At 40.2% G+C, this 22,611-nt stretch overlaps 1 protein-coding gene across 1 annotated transcript; it reads right to left on the minus strand.

Moving 5' to 3' along the window:
• Positions 1-1,250: 1,250 nt before the first annotated feature.
• On the minus strand, positions 1,251-22,408 carry rgma (repulsive guidance molecule BMP co-receptor a). Its single transcript, XM_032583332.1, has 4 exons — positions 21,833-22,408; positions 13,566-13,681; positions 11,211-11,734; positions 1,251-3,960 (listed from the first exon to the last, which is right to left on the minus strand). The coding sequence occupies exons 1-4, from the start codon at positions 21,844-21,846 to the stop codon at positions 3,265-3,267; spliced, it is 1,350 nt and encodes a 449-aa protein (XP_032439223.1). The 5' UTR covers positions 21,847-22,408; the 3' UTR covers positions 1,251-3,264.
• Positions 22,409-22,611: the final 203 nt, after the last annotated feature.

Below are 22,611 nucleotides of genomic sequence, written 5' to 3' on the forward strand. Positions count from 1 at the left end.
CTTTGCCAAATGAATGCATGCATTCATCTATGACTATGTTTACTAGTACTTCTTGAAAAGGTTTGGAAAAGGCCTTTTTCTAACTTGTATCCTAAATGTAACATTTATTTGAGGTTACATTTCATTGTGAAAAAATTCCATCTTCACATTTTTAAAATATTTTACTTTTAAACAAAGTTGCTAGGTTCCACACTTATTGGCTTGTAGAACTAAAATATATGTGCCTGGTTTCTTTTGTAAAATAAAAGCCAAAATATTGTATAGTAAGCTGGTATTAGCAAGGGGAAACGGTTAAAAAGCAAGAAGTACTTAGGTTTGTCATTAATTTTCACATTTGTCTTGCCTCAAGTTATGCTACTTTAGGCACCGTGAATTTTTATGTTCACATTTCACAGCTTTTTTGAGCCATTTTAGTTTGGACTCTTTGGAGATAACCTCTCAGAGGGACTCATAGTTTTCCCCCTTTGGTTTAGAAATTGATGTTTGTTGCTTTGCATGCTCTACCCATGCTATCATGTTTCAAACCAAATATCTTAAACTTTGTTTTTGTTAAGATGCTTAAACCAGCTGTTGATTAGTTCACCTAGTGCATACACCATAAGTGATTCCTAATCATTAATGCTGTTCTTTGAAGTCAGTTTTCCCTGAAAATGATCTCAAATAAGCTTCTTGTGTGCCTTGTCCAACAAACAGCTAATTGTGGTTAAACTTGGACTCAGTTGGGGATCAAATTTCATTAAGTAAACCTAATTTAAGGAAAAAAAGACAAGTGAAGGAGGACAAAATGTAGGACGCAAAAAGAAGACAAGGAATGATCAAAAGTAGCAAGGAGTTACTAAATAAAGGAAAAAAGGATAAGTGGAGGAAGAAGGGAAAAAGGACAGGAATAACAAAGAAAGATGGGAAGGACATCAAATTTAGATAATAGTGATGTGAAACTAAAAAAATTCTCCTCCAATACTCTGTTTTCAGGTTAAAAAAAGGTGAAGTCAAAAAATTTTAGAGTGACATAATTTACTACTACAGCAGTCTATTTAATCTATTGGCCTCCACTGTTTTTAAAATTTTGCTTATTTTGTAAAGCTAGTCAGAGATTTTACTAAAACAAAATAGGTGGTAAGAGATTGGTATTAAGACATCTAGTAGCACCACATTTGAACAGGAGGGGGCAGTCAAACACTAGAAATTATTAGCAGAAGGTGATTTAAAAAATGCTCAAACTGGAACAGAACTGAGACAAAGGAAGGCAGCTCATTGACAAGACTTTGTCTTTTATTCAATAAATAACTTACATTATCAACAGCTGGCATGTGGGCCCACATAAGATTTACATAAGAACACAGTTTGATCTTTCTGGCATATCCCAGTCAGCTAGTTTGTACAATCCATTTTAAGCATCAGAATGAAAAGAAAAACCAAACATAAAGTGCATCAAACTCCAACACACAAACGCCACAGAACATTTTCCTACATTCTCTTTTTCAGAAAGGTGGGCTGTGTTAAAACATCTACGGTAAACAAGTGATATTCTCATTCTGTCAACATGTGTACTGTCTTGAAAACTGTTCTATGGCGTTCGTGTTGCTGAAAAATTATTTAAAAATCCTCTTTATTTTTATTTTTTTTAAGAATTAGAGGCTCACATTCACCGAAAACATTGTGTACAAATCTGAAGGGATAAATGCAAAAACACAACGAGTGATATAGAAATCTAAACACAACAATGCACAAAACCTATGTACAATTCTCACAGAATACAAGTCGAACCAGATACTGTAAAACACACAGTTACATCCATTAACACAAGGTTTAACACCACTACTATTTTGTTGTTGGAGTGTATTTAGAACGCATTTTCAGAACAGCAGTGAGAAAGGCCTGCCGCACACTTTCGGGGTAAACGATTAAACGACCGTAAAGCCGAAAAGGTAGTAAGAGCATGGAGCAGATGCTGCAGCTGAAAGATGTCCTCCAGCGAGAAGCATGTATTGACATGAACACACCAAAAAAAAAAAAAAAAGCAACTGTATTTTCTCACTTTATGGCAAACACGAGTTATATACAACGAAGGTTCCCGTAATGTAAAGAGCTTGAGGTTGAGAGATGAAAATTCAGTTAGGAGGCAAACGTTGGCACAGGAAGGCGTTCTTTGGCAACAACTTCAGCCATGAGATCACCTTTTTTTTTTCCCCTTACAGGACATGCTCATTGTTAGCCGGTGTGACTCAGTCAAGTCTCGGTCTGTAAACGCTTTAAACCAAACAGAGGTGACGTCTCCTGAGCCGAACAGCCGCCATCTTTATTGTCGTTAAAACGGAGCTGTCACAGTCCGATCGGTTGATCGACCTCCTCCAAAGCGCCAGTAAAGTTGCTTCTCTCTGCCGCGTTCACACAGCAGGCTCAAAAAACGAACAGTGTGTCAGCTTAAACAATAGCGGGGCCGCCTGTGTGTCACTGACAAATAACGCGTTTCTATTGATTCCAGTTGGTGATTTGGCAGAAGGAGACTATTTTGTCTTTTATTTCTCCAAAATATTCTGGGAGCAACACAAAGACATGAGAAAGATTTCCCGCTGGAGATTTTTTCCTTTTATATTTATATATATATCTGGAAAATCCTGCTCTTACAAACACACCAAATTAACCACAGATGCTGAATTCTTCACACACATTGTACTAATGCACATGCACACACACACACGCACACACCCCCATACACACGGATACATACAAAACCTAACAATATGACTCATTAATCTCCACAGCAGACAACTGGAGACGTTGCTCTGACATCCTTTTGGCTGGGAGCTTCCTTCGAAAATCTCAGCCTTTTCCAAAGCTGGAAACTAATCAAACGTGGAGCTGCCTTTCGCCTTAGGTTAACAAAAGCCCCTGTCAGGTCCCAATCCCCACCCACTCCAATCCCCTACTCAGCCACATGAGCCCTGGCTGGACCTGGCACCAATGTGTGGATCAGAGGAGGGAGGATCAGCAGACCCCTCTTTCTGCAGAAGATCATCTTGGGGGTTAGTCATACGTTTTAATCCCAGGTGGACATCCTGAGATCTGGGCTCTCTTCAAAGAGTAAAAGCAGCTAAATGCACGTGATGACAGGCGGGCGAGGGAGTGGTGAGCGTCATCCTGTCATCAGGCAGATGTCAGAACCACCAAAATGAGCTGCTGGAGAGGCAGATATATACGACACAGCGATTGTACTTCCACATTCACTGACAGACACGACATGAGGAGAGCATGTCAAACAAACTACAGAAGAGCTGCGCTCCACAGTAAGACGGCCAGCAGGTTGAGGACCGAAGCCAAAAGTACATTTTTGCCCCCCCGTGTCGCGCTGTTTAGAGCATCCTTTTCATAGATGTGATATCTGTTGCTGTTTGAGTGGAGCATTTTTACATCCTCAAAAGCGTAGTATGCCGCCATGGTGAAGTTAATGTCTCCGGAGGAGAGGAGGTCAAACACGCAGGATTGAAAGTACAGATCTTCCACTGGAAGCCGCTCTTTGCACTTGACCTTTGCCGACTTGAAGGTGAAGCCGTGTGTCCCGGCGCTGCCCCTCGTCCTACTGGCACCCTGAGTCGCCTCCGCCGCCCGGGCTTTGAAGTTCCGGAAGTCAATGCGCTGGTTGGCCGGACAACCGTGGAGACACAAATACAGGTCCTGGGTGTCGCCTTCCTCCACCGAGTGAGCAACCTCCTCAGGCATGCGCACGGCGAAGGTCAGGTAGCGGCCCACCTGCCGGACCACGATGGTTGTTCCGATGTACTTGGCCTGGATCTCCACGTGCTGCCCAGGAACCTTCTCCACCACGCGCAGAGTGTTGGCCCCGTAGCGGTCGCCACCATTCTTAGAGCCGTCGGCGAACGCTGCCGGCAGATCGTCCGTTTCTGCGTGGTACATCTTCTGCTCAACGCATTCCTGGTAATTTCTGAAGATGATTGTCAGCTGCAAGAAAAAAAAAAAGTCACTGCCAATAAAAAGAAATATTCTGTTTGAAGTTGGTGAAAGTAACTGCTTTTAGTAGCAGTTTGTATAATCAGTCATAAAAAACTGTGATAAATGTATAGCGCATTAAAAAATGTTTACACCCTTCCCATTTTTAGAATATGTCTCATTTTAATTTTAAAGTTTAATTAGGCCCGAGCAGCAAAGCGCTGCGAAGGCCTATTGTATCTGTACTGTTTATTATTATTATTCTTCCCACCTCTTCGTGTGCCTTTTTGGGGGCTTTATCATATTCAAAAACTCACCAAACTTGGCGGTCGCAACTAGAAAAATTAAAAATTTTGAATTTTAAGGTTGTTGCAAAAATCGCAAAAAAAATTGCTCAACGGCGGCAACTAGCAATTTTCTGTTAACACAATGGTATGAACGTACTTCATCGTAGAGACATGAAATTTGGCACACTTGTAGAGCTCACCAAAAGACTCAGAACTTACATTTAATGTTATTAGCCAACTATCACAGGAAGTCAGCCATTTTGTCTTGAACGTCCATTTTTTTCCTCGATTTTGACGTTTACAGCCTTCGTATTTGATCGAACTCCTCCTAGGGATTTCGATTGATCGACTTCAAACTCGGTCAGTCTGATCATAAGGCATGTTTGATTTAAAGTTATCAAATTGGTGAGTTTTGGAGCATGTTGAAGGGGGGTTAGCAGGGGTCAAAGTTCACCTACTCGCCATGAAACACGAAACTCTTATATTTCCTATATAAAAACACATAGAGGGACCAAACTTTCAGTGATTGATCGTCATCGGGTGCCCTACAATACCCTATGGTCAAATGATGACATCACTTAGGCCACGCCCCCTGAGAACAGGAAGTGTCATGTTTTACTGTGAACGGTCGCTATCTTAGCCCTTTGACCTAATCAACATGAAACTGTGTCCAGAGACAGAAGACATGTTGGTGTGTTGTGGATTCCAACCCCGACCGGCTGCGATGAAGCAGGTGGGCGTGGCGGCGTTGCGAACGCCGTCGAATTTCGTTTGGCTCTGAATTCCACAATTTCGGGCCCAGCTGCTCCAAACTCACTAGGATGGATCCTTATCCACCCACCGACAGGAATTCATAACAAAATTTGGTGGGCGTGGCCTAATTTCTCTATAGCGACCCCTAGAGTATTTTAAATGAACAGCCCCAAGCCATGCTTTATCCTAGAATTACGAAACTTGGTACATATGTGTATCTTGTCAGGACGTACAAAAAAGTCTATTAGAGCCATGGTCGAAACCCAACAGGAAGTCGGCCATTTTGTATTGAAGGTCCATTTTGGACCTCGAGTTTGACGTTTACAGCCTTTGCATTTGATCGAACTCCTCCTAGGGATTTCGATTGATCGGCTTCAAACTCGGTCAGTCTGATCATAAGGCATGTCTGATTTAAAGTTATCAAATTGGTGACTGTATGAGCTTGCTGAAAGGGGGTTACCAGGGGTCAAAGTTCACCTACTCGCCATGAAACACGAAACTCTTATATTTCCTATACAAAAACACATAGAGGGATCAAACTTTCAGTGATTGATCGTCATCGGGTGCCCTACAATACCCTATGGTCAAATGATGACATCACTTAGGCCACGCCCCCTGAGAACAGGAAGTGTCATGTTTTACTGTGAACGGTCGCTATCTTAGCCCTTTGACCTCATCAATATGAAACTGTGTCCAGAGACAGAAGACATGTTGGTGTGTTGTGGATTCAAGCCCTGACCGGCTGCGATGAAGCAGCTGGGTGTGGCGGCGTGGCGAAGTGACCTGTAACGCCGATGCCATACGTTTGCTTCTAGATTCCACATGTTTCGACCGAGCTGCACCAAACTTGGCCTCAGTGATGCTGTTGTGATGCCTGACAATGCTATGTCATCATATTATGACGTCATCTAAGCCCCGCCCCCTCAAAATGAATTAGAGAGATCTTCTGTGTAATTACATAATAAACAGTACATGTTCGTCGTTTGTAGGGCAATGCTGCCCTCTGCTGGCCACTGAAATAGTTTCATTATTTCAGTAATTCGACACCAGAGGGCAGCATTGCCCTGCAGATGAAATTCTTCGATTTTGTAATACACAGGAAAAAATGAAAAATTGGTATTTCTAACACAAAAACTCACAGAGACTCCAAACTTTCAGTGATTGATCGTCATCAGGTGGCCTACAATACCATATGGTCAAATGATGACATCACTTAAGCCACGCCCCCTGAGAACAGGAAGTGTCATGTTTTACTGTGAGCGGTCGCTCTCTTAGCCCTTTGACCTAATCAACATGAAACTGTGTCCAGACACAGAAGACATGTTGGTGTGTTGAGGATTCCAACCCTGACCGGCTTTGAGATAGCAGCTGGGCGTGGCGGCGTGGCGAAGTGACCTGTAACGCCGATGCCATACGTTTGCTTCTAGATTCCACATGTTTCGACCGAGCTGCACCAAACTTGGCTTGAGTGATGCTGGTGTGATACCTGAAAATTCTATGTCATCAGATTATGACGTCATCTAAGCCCCGCCCCCTCAGAACAGGAAGTGCTATTTTTTTCCTTGGAAACTTTCATCTATGGCTCTCTTGACCTAATCAAGGTGATTCTGTGTTGGATGACAGATAGGAAGTTGGTCTCGCTTGCTTTAAAGTGCCAAGAGTTTTCAATGGCGGCAACGCCGTTCGTATACGTTTGCCTCTACATTCCACATATTTTGACCGAGCTGCATCAAACTTGGCCTGAGTGATCCTGGAGGCTTGCCCGTCAATCCTACGTCATCACATTATGACGTCATCTAAGCCCCGCCCCCTCGGAACCGGAAGTGCCGTTTTTTTCCTTGGAAAGCTCTGTTTATGGCTCTCTTGACCTAATCAAGGTGATTCTGTGTTGGATGACAGATAGGAAGTTGGTCTCGCTTGCTTTAAAGTGCCAAGAGTTTTCAATGGCGGCAACGCCGTTCGTATACGTTTGCCTCTACATTCCACATATTTTGACCGAGCTGCATCAAACTTGGCCTGAGTGATCCTGGAGGCTTGCCCGTCGATCCTACGTCATCACATTATGACGTCATCTAAGCCCCGCCCCCTCGGAACCGGAAGTGCCGGTTTTTTCCTTGGAAAGCTCCGTTTATGGCTCTCTTGACCTAATCAAGATGATTCGGATGATGAGCTCTGTCATTGCTCGCTGCTGGCTGAACCGTGTGGGCGTGACCAAATGGCGAATATCAGTCCCTCGCCATATTCATACGTTTGGCTCTAATTCAAGCATGGATCATCCGATTGGCTCCAAACTGGATATGTATGACCTTTGTTCACCTCTAAAGAGCCCAACGGGATTGAGATGTAATTTGGCTCCACTGCGCCCCCTAAGTTAATACATCGGCTGTATCTCCTCGACGCATCGACCGATCTGCACCAGATTTTTTGACAGTCGTCAGGGAGCGCCGCCGAACGCATTCACGCGTGTCGCCCGGTGGACGGGCATGGAAAATGCGCGACAGCTTCTGCGGTGGCTAGCGGGCGGCGGTGCTGGAAACTGCGGCAGAGCTTCTGCGGTGGGGAGTTGGCTGCGGCTCTGGAAATCGTGCGAGAGCTTCTGCGGTGGCTGGAACCCCCGCGGTGGCCAATAGGCCGGAGCGGCGCTTGCTGCGAGGGCCGCCCGAGGCTGCTTGCAGCTTTAATGTTTTTATTGGTATTTTAAGTGATTGACTAACAGAAAATAGAAAGTAACTGCGGAAAAAGACACATCGTTTCAATTTTTCTTTCATATGTAAATCTGAAAAGTGTGGCATGGATCTATATCTAGCCTCTCTGACTCAGTAGCACTACCTCTATGGTTAGAGTTTGTGTTTTGCTTCAAAGTTGAACCTACAACCTGGTTCTAATTCTTTCAAGCTCTAAACGGTTTCTTTCCCAGGATTGCCTTGCATTTCATTTCAACCACTTTTCAAAGCTGAAGAAATGAATCCCCACAAAATGATAGATCCATGATTTAGAGCACAGGTGTCAAACTCCAGTCCTCAAGGGCCGGTGCCCTGCAGTTTTTAGATGTGCCACAGGTACAAAACACTGGAATGAAATGGCTTAATTACCTCCTTGTGTAGATCAGTTCTCCAGAGCCTTGCTAATGACCTAATTATTCTATTCAGGTGTGGTGCAGCAGAAGCTCATCTAAAAGTTGCAGGACACCAGCCCTTGAGGACTGGAGTTTGACACCCCTGATTTAGAGGGTGGATTGTGAGGAAAGGGTACATCAGCGTTTCCCAATTCCGGTCCTCAGGCCCCCCTGCTCTGCATGTTTTAGATGTGCCTCTATTCCAGAGCAGCTGATTCAAATGATTGCATGACCATCAAGTGCTGCAGAAACCTGTTAATCACCCATATATTCAATCCAGGTGTGTAGCAGAAGGGAAACACCTAAAACATGCAGGGCAGGGAGGCCTGAGGACCGGAATTGGGAAACGCTGGGGTACATCATTTGTTTTCCATCAAGACTCCATTTTGTCTGTAGACCAAAAGCTTCAGTTTTGGTCTACATACTTTTTAGACCAAAAAGTATGTAGTATGTGATTTTATGTGTACAACACATAAAATCCAGTCTAATAAATACAATTATTTGCAACGTATCACGTTGCAAATAACGTTTCACGTTGTAATTTGTGGTTGTAATGTGCATGAGGAAATGTTCAAGAGGGATAAATGCTTTTATTCCTTTTTTATCCCTGAGGTTGTGAACATCACAATTAAAAACGGAAAGGTTTATAATTTTGCACTGAGGATAGGTTTGTACTACATCGACTCCCTTCTACTCCAGCAAAGTGTCACATTTCAGTGCTGGCTCAACAAGGGGGGAGGCCAAGGTAAACGCCCTCCAAAAACACAAGTTCCTGGCCATGTAAAAATCAGGCCTCAGTTTGCAGACACAAAGACGATCTATTCATAGCGCTGAAAAACCTGCCTGTGAACCCCCAGAACTATGCTCCAGGGAGTGGCGTCGGGCCAGGACACGGCGATAGACTCTGCAGCTAATTAAGCGAGGCCGGTCAGAACTCTCCAGGCTCCGTTTCATGGGACACCAATGGGCCATTGTCCGAGCAATGGTACGAGGACAGCCAAATTCTCTGTTGTCTGTTTCTGACAGGGGGTCTACACAACACTCTATTAGCCTAACAATTAATGTGCTGCGGCTGCCCTGCACCCACGGCTCATTTCTTAAACGTTTCTCTGAAGCAATCAAAAGACATAAGCCTCTATCCGTGCTCCCTCTGAATGAAGACAGTTTTATTTGCTGCTGTGTGAACAGTGTTACTACCAACATGGCGCTCTTCTATTTAAAGCAGATCTTTCACCAGAAGGCTCTTGTTTGCACAGGTGGCACTTGCTGCTGCTTTGTTTCCCCTTTTATCCAGAATCGAGCACTCTTAAAAAGCTATCTCCGTTTACTTCCAAGAATAGCAGCACAAAAATGTAATTCACTTTAAAGCTAAATAAGCCACAAATGCTTAATAAGTGTCATTAAGAAGCCCTGATTACAGAAAATTACAGTTCCTACTAATGTGAGCCCTTCTATTCCTCCATCTAAGTACTTCAGTTTTGAGCCTCAATTACAATTGCTCCTAAGGCTCTAAGAAATCTGGGCCAACTCCATCATGATGCTAGAAGACAATTTAGCAGCAGCTATCCAAATTATCCTCTGTGCCTTTAAGCAAACTAATAATCATGGGTGTTCGGCAAATAAAGATATGAGAAAACCAAGTATGCACACAATAGCTAACTCCACCCTGAGCAGCAGAAACATCAGACGGAGCTGAAGTGAAAATAAATCCTTGTGTTAACATCTGATTCTGCTCTGCTGCAACATGTCATTTAGGGGGCTTATCAAGATTTCAGCGATTGCAAACCAGGCTTGGACTTCTCGATGTGTTACTATGGAGCTAATTCCAAACACTAACCAGACGCCACAGTTTGACAGAAGGGAAGCCGCTCCGCAGCGCTAACAGTCAGACCGCATCAAACAGCAGACACATGCAAAAATCAATACACCAACAGCTTTCTGGACTTTTGGTTCAGCTCGGCCTTTAAAACCATGATTAAATGAAGGTATTCAGTGCTTCTTTTTTGCACTACTCCGACTACTTTAGTGTTGTAAATGAGTCTATACAATAATTGCTATGTTGTTCTTTGAGGGACTGTCTGTTTTTTAAATTATATAATTTTGTCGGTCTTTATCTGTAGTAATCTGCAATCACAGCCATATGACCTATTGCCAAAAACAACTGCATTGGATTTTTACAATTAATTTTTAGCATTTGGAGTTAAGATTGTTTACCTAGTTGGGTTTGTTATCCATAAACCACAAAGCTGTATTTATTTCCATCGTGATGAAAGGTTGCGTTGCAGTTTTTTTGGCATCTAGACCAACTTTGTTTGATTATCTTTAATACTCAGACTTGTCAAATCTAAAATGCATTATTGTAGAATAGACTAAATATCATTTTTTAAGAACAGCTTGTAATACTTACTAAGACAATTGATTGTTTTAGTAAAAAATATCATGCTATGTTTGAAATCTCAATTTGACTCAGTTTAGAAATCACAAGACTGATTTAAAACCCTGATCTAAATAGGTCTAGAGGCCCAAAACCTTTTCTGAAATTCATCTTTTTAATTCTGATAATGGAATGGGCAATAAAGTCTTGAAACGTTTATCCTCGGTTGTGTTTCTGTTGCCCACCAAGAATTTAAACATGGCTAAAATCCAAATTCAAACTCTTTCCAAGACCATGAACCCAGTTACCTTTTGTACAGCTCATCAAACATTAACTGGCACCAAATACACAACACAGAATACCATTTTAGCCATTTGTAATATCTGAATAAAAATTGCACATTTGATTAGGATAACATGAATTCCAGAAGAAAAAAAAGGCTAAATCAAAAACAGCCAAATTAACATTAAAATCACATACTAGAACATGACACTTTGGTATGTTTGACCTAGGTGTTTTTGTGCAAAAAGATGAAAGAAATTATGACATCAAAAATAATGTCAATCAGTTGCAAAGAATGCTAAAAATAAATTCCTGACCTGACTATGACATGAAATCTCCATACAGTCCTTATGTCCATTTTGTAAAACATTTTTTTCTGCATAAAGGTTAATCAAAAGCTGTATTAACCCACATAAACTGGGCTGGACTCAGACAGACATTTAATCCTCACCTTGCTTGTGGCGGTTGCCATAGATCCTGGAAGCACAGGCGAGTTGGTCACCTGGACCGACAGGAATTTGTTATGGATGAGGGGCCAGGCTCCTTCCACCTTGCATGTCTGAAAGTCATCGCCGAAGGTCCTGAGATGAGGGTCTCCGAAGAAGCCACAGTGGGTGTAGTTAGGCGGGGCCGAGTTACGTGTCAGACTGCGCTCATAGTGGCACACCTCCGGCCCGTCGGAACGCTCCTGGCTGTCGGTCACGACTGGGGGAGGTGGAGGAGGAGGAGGTGGGGTTCTGGCTCGCGGCTGGAACGTTGGCCCCTCCTTGGAGCAGTTCTTTTGGTTCATAAGGTCCTCTATGCCATGCTGGACGGAGTGATAGGCCAGGTCGCCCCTGCAGCTCCGCGCCAGTCGGCCCACGCAGCTTTTATACACCCGCAGAGCCGTGCAGTACTCCTCCTCCCCGAGTCCAGAGTTTGAGGTGATTGCCAGATATTCAGTGGTGCACTTGATTACCTTGCACTGCAGACTCGCTGTCAGGAAGATAAACGGAATCAGAAAGGTATGCAGTCTAGAAATATGACGCTGACACACTAAGCTGTAAATTAAAAGTCAGTAGTGTTTTTATTTCTCTAAAACTAATCCATAATGCTCAGACAACAAATGAAACATTACTTTCTATACACTTAGAAGGAAAGAAGTTTATTTGGCCAACACTTGAATGCTGAAAGTTAAAAACAGCGTTTTCACATTTTTGACCATCTACCTAATGCAAAAATATATTCAAGTCTCTTGCTATAGTAAAGGACTGGATTTCCTTACCTTGAAAGTTTTAAGTTAAAACCCTTCTTTTGGTTCTAATCTCCAGGTTTAGTGATGATTAATCACTCTGTCCCAGAGATTGTTGAACTCTTTCACTGTTCAAACATATCTCAGAAAGCCTTATTGCAACACCTTGTTTGACAAGCATCACCTTGGGCTAATAAAGCATTTATGTATAAGGCTATTTCGCCAAATGTTACAAAGCAAAAGTCACAGCAAAATTTTTAAAGGCACAATTTAAACATTTGTGGAAAAGCTTTGCCATAGCTCCTCACTCAGCACTTAACAACCATTTGATATTATGCAACAATCTTGATTTCAGCTATCATCGCTTTTGCTCGCTGCATTCCTTATCACCATTGTTGCTAAATGGTAAGTGATTTAGGTGCGAAGTTGATAATACTAAGAAACTTGTAAAGTAAACTGACCAAGGTATTCCCACCAGAATAGTTCAGTTTAGTTTATTCAGTTCAATTTGATCCTAATTCATTAACTCTTTATCAATTCCATCCAGTTACAAACTTCTACTACACTCAGAGGTTGTAGTAACTCTCATTACCTAAAGAATCATTATAGATGGTAAAAGCTGTGACTCTAAATGAAGTTAGGTTAGATTAGGTGAATTAAAATCATTTCCAGGTCTGGATAAAATATGAATAAAGAAATTGAGCACTGACAAACTGATTCTGACCCTTACATGAGTTTATATTTAAATGCATGCTTTAACTTCTACTTCTACTTCACGCATTCTGCCTTGATTTTTATCACTTTACCTTTCCCTGAAGGATAGGTAAAGTGACTAAATATACTAAACTGAGTATATTTAGTCAGTTTTGTGAAATACTGACTAAATATACTAATTAGAAAGTTAAAACAGCCATTGTGGACTTTTGTGGACTCTTGACAACTTTAAGTTTAGGTTGAATGGGACATGCAGATCATAAAATTAGTTTACTTAAGACGCCAAACAGACACTGTGGCTATTAGTAATTTTTACAAAGTGAATAAAGGTAACAAACATCAAAAAGTGGACAGTACAGAATTTACATTCAGTGTAGGATAAACCATTGAAAAATCCAACATAAGTTAGAAAATAGAGATGATTTATCTGAAGTGAGTCCAGATGCAAAAAAAAAAAGTTAGTTTCAGCGTTGTTGAACATTTTGTACACAAATGTCTAAGATATTATATAGAAGCAAAAGCGAAAAACAAACAAACAAAAACAAAAGAAGGAAAAAAAATCTAGACATTTCAGGCTGGAAAGCTGTGGAAAAAAAGAGAAGAATCCTTAATCTAATCCATAGAAAATAGCATATTTGAATCTATGCAATCTGACACTGGATCAGAAACTATGTTAAACTCAGATTAGTAAAAAAAAAAAAGAAAAGAAAAAGCAATGCAAATACACTGATACAGATAAAAAAAATAGTGCAAAAAGTTTTTATCACCCGATGAAAATGAACAACAATGTTTATGGCCACATATCTATGCTGGTGTGACGCGTGCACTTAAAGTCTTCACATCCTACACTGAGTTTCTTACCGGAGGGGAAAAGAGCGAAAAACACAGCGAAGACTCTGCACACGTCAAGCGCCGAGGGTCTTCCTCTTTCCCCCATAACCATCCATCCAGCTCGGGGTCGCGCTTCGTTCCTCTCCCTGGTCACATGGGATTAAACAGGGGAGAAAAGTTAGCGGCAGCGCTGCAGCGTTCCCACTGAGAAGACAGTCCACAAAACAGGTTTGAAGCCGGGAGCCGTCCTTTTCTCATCACTGCCAAGTTAGCAGAAGCTGCTTTTACTGCCCTTTTTTTTTCCCTGTATCCCAGTTAACACACAGCGGCTCCTTCAACCAACAAGTATGCGGTACAGAAGTCTCTAAAGCGCGACGGGCTGCAGGGCTCTCCTCTAGAGAGCCGAGAAGGTACAACCTCCCTCCGGAGACCAGCGGACACACTCAGCCAATCACGACCGTCCGCACGGCACTCAAACCCTCCTTCTATATGAGGGTCTCATGTTACACCTCAATGTGCAGACTTGTTCGACTTTTAACGACCCACGAAGCTGCAGCCCGCAACGGCATGAGCGAGACACCTTTGTTTTAAAGCAAAAACCACAAGAAAAAACTTCAGTGTGAAAAGCTGATTGATATCGACAGAAATGGAGGGAAACCACTATCCAACATGCAGGTACTGACTATATAAACAAACATTTATTTTCTTTTTGGTCACTTCATACAGACCCTCTGTGCCAGTGGTTCCAAACAACCATATTACATTGCTCTTGTGCATATTAGTTGTACATATTAGTTGCTCTTGTGACAAATACTAGTGCAACAACTGCAGTTATTCATTTTTATTGTGTTGTGAAAAAGATATAAATAAATTGTCACTCTATAAGTGGTTAAAGGATATAGGTGTGTTATATCTTAACTCAGAAGCGGAAAATGTAAATATTGAAGTGGAAAATGAACAATGATCAGTAGAAGTTGAAATTACAAGTGAAAAGTCAGAGTAGATTCGCACTACTCTGATCTAATTTTCTGATGTGTCTGTCTCCTATAAAAAAAAAATGAAGGGTAGCTTCAGCAAAAACAAACAGAAAACCTTTTTAAGTCACCCAATTAAACTTGGCCCCCTCACTATCCTCCAGATTCCACCAAATCTGTACTGTAGAGCTTTTAGTGGCGGAGATGTTCTTAATGGGAACTGAGGCCCCAGATCAAATTCTGCTTAAGGCCCTATACAACCTCAGGCCAACCCTGTTACTGAGTACGTCAATTTCCAAATCCCAACTGCTTCTCATTTATGGAACACAAACACTTAATTTAGGCCTGATGTTATTAGTTCCAACTATAGAAGTGAATGAAGCACAGCATAAGTATTCCTATGCACTTATTTCTCCTTCATGGCCATCCGCTTCAGTTCATACTGGGAGTTCTTCAAAAACTAGTGAAGATGCCCTAAGTACCCCATGTTTGAGAACCATGGTTCTATGCCAGTGGCATTCAAAGTAGATATTACCTCAGTGAACACTCCAAGTACCTCCTCCATGGTATACTCGATTGTGTTTCGTATATTAAAAAAAAGAAAATCGTATCAATGGTTGAAGGAAATATAGCATGTACGGTATTACAGACTTGATCAAAGTTTATTGTTGGAAATACTAAAAATAGGTCCCTAAAAAGTGGAAATTTCTCACCAACCCCGACCTTAAAATCCCCATATGGCTGCTTTGCCTATAAAACTTAGAATGAGCCGTCATAAAAATTGATTTACTTGAACCTTGGTGTAGAATGGCTGATTTCTACTATATTTTGACCTCTGCGTGGTTCTACCCATAATAATTAGCTGCAGCAGTGACTTGTCTCTTCATTGTCAGAGCTGAATTAACAGCATCGTATGTCACTATTATGACTTTACTCTTATGCACCACATGTATGTCATTAGTTTGAAAAGATCTTTTAGGATCAAACATGTTACTGTGAGAAAACTAATGGTAGATGGACTTACAGAGTTCAAGTAGTAGGACAGATGGTGCCGTAACAAGAACATTTTGATAACCACATTACTGTTGAGCAGTTAAATCCACACAAGTAAAACATAAGCCCAATGTGTGGGGAAAAAATTTCATTTTTACTTTCTTCCATTCACTCAGGCTGGTTTTTAAAGATTTCAGAGCAAGTACCAAACTTGTAAATATTTTTTTTTCCAGCCAACGTACTGAAAACAGTATTTCAGTGAGACTTGAACTTTTTTTTAGTTTGTTGTTACCACAAAGGTTGTTTGAAGTGAGAATTTTAAATGGGAATATTTGAAGGTTTCTCACCAACCCCTAACCTTAACAGTCAAAATGACTTCCTTGCATGCAAAACATTGTGACAGCAGCCAATGAAATGGCTTATTTGTACTTTGGAACATTTATAAGTTATTTGATCTTTTGGAAGCATACAATAATACATGTGAGGATAGTTGGAAGTACAAAATGCCTTGGTACACATTGTTAATGACTTCCATTGCTAGTAGTTCCTAGCTTTGTCACTTTGTTCCTAGCTTTGAGCCTATCCTTTAGTGAAGCAGATTATTGTACTTGACTAACTTGAGTTAGTCGTCATTTCCAGATCCGATCTCACGTGGAAATATCAACTACCATCACTTGTTACTAGTTCACTGTTGTCTGCCTCAGGTTGTGCTGTGAGTTCTCAAAGTTGTCTACATTGCACTTCTCTTTCAGGTAGTTTCCATTTGAAGCAAAGATGAACATATTTATTGCCTGCTGTTACAGTTACTTTGCTACTAAAGTAATAAATAAGTAATCCCAGTATATTTTGTGAGTTGCAAAATACCGTCCTCATCAGCACTTTGTGTGCCATAGGTTGAAAACAGTGGCTCTGTGCCACAGATATAGTTAATCTTAATTTGTGTTTACAAGCCAAATGAAAATCTTTTTTACCCTCAAAGACTCACTGGCAGACCGGATCTGTGAACCATGTGTGTGTGTGCAAACTGATATTTTCACTTAATTAAAAGCATCCATAAACATCTTCATGTCCAAGTGTTTCACACATTCTTCAATGAAGTGTGGGCACAAGATAACTGAAAATACAAATTAATCCCACTAAAAATCTAATTTTACATCAATGTCCTGGTTTTATTATCAATTAGTCATTTTGGTTGTGATGAGTCTCTCCTCCCATAGAACTGGTTTTTAGTTTATCAAAAAGCATAACAAATAAAAGAAAACAGGCAAGGCTCTTGGGTAACATAATGTAATATTTTAATCTGGGTCATATTATGATAACACTGCAGGCATTAAAGTGTTGAAACAAAATGTTATGTAATATCCAATAAACTGTACTGTGTACTGATCACTAATATACATCATTACTTTTTGTCTATACAAGTTAAAAATGTTGTTGAAAAGTGAACGGTAAAACAACTTCTTCAACAAGACATATACCAATGTGTAATAGTTTGGGTTTTTTTAAATTCACCAATCAGCTGACTAAATGTGAAACATGGGCAATTACCCACCAAATGACTGTGACACAAGTTCATCAATATGTAAACAATTATAGATTTGCTTGTAATAAAAATACATCATCTGGCGCCTTCCTTCTTTTTGCATATTCAATGCTACAAATTCTAACAAAGGACCTGAGGCATTTTAATAGTAATTAGAAAGAAGAAACATTAGAATTGGCAGCTCAGACCTCAAAGGAATCAGGAAATCTGTATCAGCCAGGAAAAGCCTGATTCGTGTATCTTAAATAGTACATGTTGCTAACACAGGGTTAACACCCTGCTAAATCAGAAACAAGAAGAGCGTTTAATTTTTGATTAACGGCTTAATTTTAATGTTAGCTTTAAGTGTATTAAGTGGTATTTAAGTGCATTTGGATGAACTGCTATTGAAGCAGCACATAATCAATGCAGGGAAAAACTAACTTGTCTGCTGACAGTTCAATCACTTTGAAAACTTTCCTCAGATAACCATTTCCAACCCCACTTCTATTAAAGACATCTTCGTTGATTAGCTTTCATTTTTACAAATGGCTGCACTGGTGCTGCCTTTCATTGCCATTTAAGCTGAAACCCCACCTGATGGATGACTGCATATACGCTCAGGTTGTGGCTGGCCGTACAGTATTTTTCCACAGGAGTGGAGAACGTCTGTGTGGTTGCTGTCCCCTCTTGCGGGTGATGGATATGTTCCCATACAATGAGGTCTGAGCCTACACATGTTTTTCAACAAGGGTGGCCCTGTGCAGAGGCTTACATCCAACACTAATATGCCGAGCGCTCACATCTGAAATGAATGAGACCAGCTGAAAGCTCTAAGCTGCTGCTCGCTGAAAATGTTTTTGATATATCATGGAATGATTTTTGGAGCTAGTGGCAGAAAGGCTGTGGCTGCTGCACAACCTGGGAGTTAAATTGTTGTTTAACACCCTGAAGGCTTTGATGTGAATATTTTTATGATGTGTTACTGGTTGACTGCTGGCTGGAAAAGACCCAGAGCAAACGGAGTGATCATGTGTGTTCCATTTTTTTTTAAAGTCCGTTGGCATATAGTTTACTTAGACTCATAATTAGTTAACAAATGATGTTGTTAAAGCTCCTATGGATGACATAAATGTCAGTAAATGATTATAAGAAAATTCAAAGGGAATTCTGGTTGTGGAGAAGGCACAGAAGTTAAAGTTAAACATATCTTCTTGCTATTATCTTGAATTATATTAGTCCCAATTACTATAAACACTTTTTTTTGCTTTCAGTATTTTATTTTGTAGTTTTACTGAGCTTTTTTTTTTGCATTATGTGATGTTTAACTAAAGATGAATCACAGTTTCAGATATTCACCAGTATCAGATATTCTGTTTCAAAACAACTGTTATTTTCCATCATATCAATCCTTGCAGATGGGAGTCATATAGGAGATGCCAGGGAATATGCTGCAGTGACAAAAGTTTTTATTAACTGTATATGGAGCATAACATACCAGTGTGGCTCCTCCTCTCCCCACTTGCTGCACACTGCAAGTGTGCAGCAAGTGGGGAGAGGATATGCCCACTTGCTGAATGTTCTATATCTGCAAGTGGGCAGATATAGGGCATTCAGTCAGCCCTATATCTGACTGAATGAAGGTTCCTACACATTTCCCTTGCTTACAAAAAGAAAACTTTAGGTGTTTGGAAATAACAACCATCAATATGTGATAATGTTATTCAATGCTTATGTTTTACAAGAAATAAACAACCATCTTACTGAAGAGTGCTGATGTCAAGCTGGTTTAAATTTGAAGCTTTGACTTTGCTATATTGATCTTGAGCACAGTGATACACGGACAACAATAGATTTATTGTGCAGCCTTAGTGTGGAGGCTGGAGGAGGATTACACACATTTACAAGATATCAATGTTTTCAAACTACAGTGAGCTGGATATCTTTTCAGCAACCAAACAGAGCAGATCACCAAGCTATAAAACTGGGCAATATCAGCTTGTTGTAATCTCAATGTTTCCTTTATAAAGAGTAAAATGCACAATTCTGTGAAATGTAAAACTTGGCTATAAAATAGTAAATTTTGGACAGAGTTTCCATAATGTTAATTAGTCATTAAAAAATTATGTTAATCTCATTCAAGAAAACTACTTTGTAAATGTAATGCTATTTGTTGAATTTTGATCTTATTAACTGCTTATTTTTACAACAAGTTGTGCCTAAAAATGCACAATTCTAATTTAACTCAAGATGGTGGCTCAGACAAATGTTTTTCCCACTCTTTACTGGTTTTCAGCTGAGAACAGCTTGATAGATATGATTATATTGGTTCCAGCATGAATTAAAACAACAACTCAAAAAAACAAAGAACTGCCATGAGATTTGTGGTTGGGTAAATTAAGAATCTAGGTTTGCATCTTGCTTTTACAGGTTCAGCAGCAGCACTAACGCTGAAGTCAGACTTTCTAGTTAACTGAACATCTCAATGCTAAGGTAGTAAGCAAATAAATGGCTTGTCAGGAAAAGGTCACCTTGTTAAAATAGATTTCAATGTTTATTACTATTTTAATAACTCTTTTACTCCTTTCACAAGGAAATTTTTATTTTCGTTTCGTTCTTAACAATGGAACGCAACCCAAATGACTCAAATCTGAAGGACCAAGCGGAAATGTCTGTTGAGATGCAGGGAAATTATTTGTGTGCAATAATAACTTCAATTTTAAAATTATTACTCAAGCTGAGCCTGTTGGTTTTAAATGTACTTGAATAAAGATTAATTTTGGTTCAATAATTTTCAAATTAAAATTAGATTTCAACTCATCTTAAATACGTGCTGTTATACTATTGCTGAGGGTGACTGATTTGTTAAGTCCTTCAGAAACATAAGTTAGCATTAAAATAATTTACTTCAATATTCATGTAAAAAATGTTGAAATGCAAACAATTTTCAAGTGTATTTGATCATAAATGTAAACGATTTCCACTCAGAAATACTGAATAATATCTACCCAAATAAAATATACCTAAAATTTTTCACATTTTCTCATGGTGTAAATTGTAGTAATTTTATGAGTAATTGTCTACGTATAAGGTAAGTCTAAGCATTAAAAAAATCTAAATAAGAGTTAAATACTGTCACAAATAACATCAATGTTATATTACTTAACAGTTGGAATAATAATAGCAGTTTTTACTGTTTTGAAAAGGAACAAATTAAATTAAATCCCAACTACCAGATCAAAACTGTGGTAGTTATCATACCTCTAATGTTACACCATCCAGAAAGCACTATTGAATAACACAAGTCCAACTTTATTTAAACACTTTCTGCTTCCAGCATTTCAAATCTCAGCTGAAATTCTACGTAAATGGAGTATTTCACTGCTACATGTTATCAATCTGAAGCCCACACCCTCAAAGGCAGTTTTAAATGTTGTGGTGGAATATTTTAAAGATCAATAAATCAACCTTAGTCAAACTAAATCAATATGCACAACCCTAATTCCTGTCATGCCACCAGTCAGCTGAAGGTCAGAGACCTTCACACCAGCTGCCGTCTCTTATCAAGCCACGTGTCACTTTAAGAAATAAAAATAGGTGACATGCTAATCATCTTAGTTTGATTAATTGATTTGATTTCGACAGTGATGTTTCAGACCTTGATGCATTACTGTATTTATATTCCAAACAATATAAATAGAGATGCACCAATCAATTGATCTGACATTGCAATCACCCATTTTTTTTCCTTGAACAGTATTACATGCCACAAACACAGACAAGAATTCCTTCCATTCATCAAAACTAAGAACTGCCACCATTGCTGGTCTTAGAACCCATCATAAACATACTTTATTGCTTAAAAAACACATTCAATAAAAATAGTAATGATTTTTAGAGACATACATTAATGCACAAGCGGAGAGGATTTTGTACTTGTTTCACTTTCATTTGAATTCATATCAGTGAACCTGTACCACGTTTTTATTGCTCTTCAGTGACATAGTCACTAGAATAAGTGAAGAAAAAATAATCGGCAGATCAGACCTTATGGAAAGCATTACAATCAGTATTGGCCAGCTAACGCATGATGGGTGCATCTCTCTTTTTAAATATGGGCAGAAAAAAAAACAGCATTTCAATAAATTTGTTGGTTATATGCATAGGGTCACATACAATTTTTTTTTTTTGTAAATCCCACTCTTTGGCATTACGACACACTTTAAAATGAAAATTAAACATTAGTGAGCTGTTGCATTTTGTATTAATGGAAGCCTGATCTACCTCGACAGCCTCTTGCCCCCAACAGATGGCGCTTGTTAGATCTGATCTGAGAGCAGAAATCTTGACACAAACGCACATGGCTTTTACGAGGGCAAGCAAACCTGTCATTAACTGTGAGCTGCACGGACAGCCCAGTTATTGTGCTAATTGGAGCTGTCAGACATTAAAAAAGAGAAAACCTGCATCCAGCGGGCGCATTTCTTTTTTCTTTCTTTTTTTTTTTACCTGTTACAGGCTAGAAGATCATCCTTTAATAAGTGTCCCATTAAAATGACTGTTACTGATATAAATGTTGCCACTAAAAGAAAAAGAAGCTTTAGGTGATATTTAGTAGAAGTAAACCTGAATTATTTAGATTTTACTAGAAGTTCCGTTTGTGTCTTGGCTCAAACTGAAGAATCCAAGGCTGCAGAAATTCACCTTTCTGGGTTGAGAACCCAGATTTTAAGGAAAAATCGTAAAAGATCAATATGCAAAAGGAAGTTCAGTGGTTAGCACGTAAAACAAACGGAGGACAGACCAACCTTTGCGGCTGCATGGGCTCTCCGCGAGTCAGGAGTTCTGCAGGAACCCGGAGGACAGCGAACAGAGAGAAAGCAGATTCCTGACCAAATAAATAAATTAAAAAGAAAAATCTTTCTTCAGACACCAGACTGTCACACTAATCCTACATCACACACAGTCAGTGGCTCTCTGAGTGTAAAATCCTCTGCTCCTTGCATGCTGGGGTCCGTCGGATCAATTTCTCCCGAATCCGCTCTGCAGCCAAATCAAAGTGTCTCTTAATCTCAAGCAGACACCTCTCGCACCCGGCGGACTCGGATCTCCCCAGCCATCGCTTAACTCACTACACATCAGTCGATCGGAAAGGAGACGTTATGAGAGATTAAGTCCAAGTAATTGGCCTCATCCAGGTTGTTAGTTATGGTCGAAGACGAAGGAGGAAGAGGAGGGGGGGAAAAGAGCCCCGAGGGCAAAGCTGCTGCCGACTCTGCCGCTGCCGCTGCTGCGTACAGCCCGATCCGCTGTCTGGATGTTGTGAAATGGCTTGTTAGAAAGTGTGAGCGAGACAATGATGAGCTCTGCGTGACGCCACATGAAGCCCCCCCAAGCCCCAGACCCCCCTCCTGCTGTTGTAGTTTTGCACTGGAGAGAAGTGGGCTTCAGATCAGGTCGCAGCTGTTGAAGAGAAGCTGAAAAATGTCTCTAGCAGTAATATATATATTTTTTAAACCGACTGAAACTAAATCCACACAGTCCTATCACCGATGACACTTCAATTACACGTCTTCTGACGTGCGAT

This window comes from Xiphophorus hellerii, chromosome 2 (assembly GCF_003331165.1).
Source record: "Xiphophorus hellerii strain 12219 chromosome 2, Xiphophorus_hellerii-4.1, whole genome shotgun sequence".
Classification (NCBI taxonomy): domain Eukaryota; kingdom Metazoa; phylum Chordata; class Actinopteri; order Cyprinodontiformes; family Poeciliidae; genus Xiphophorus; species Xiphophorus hellerii.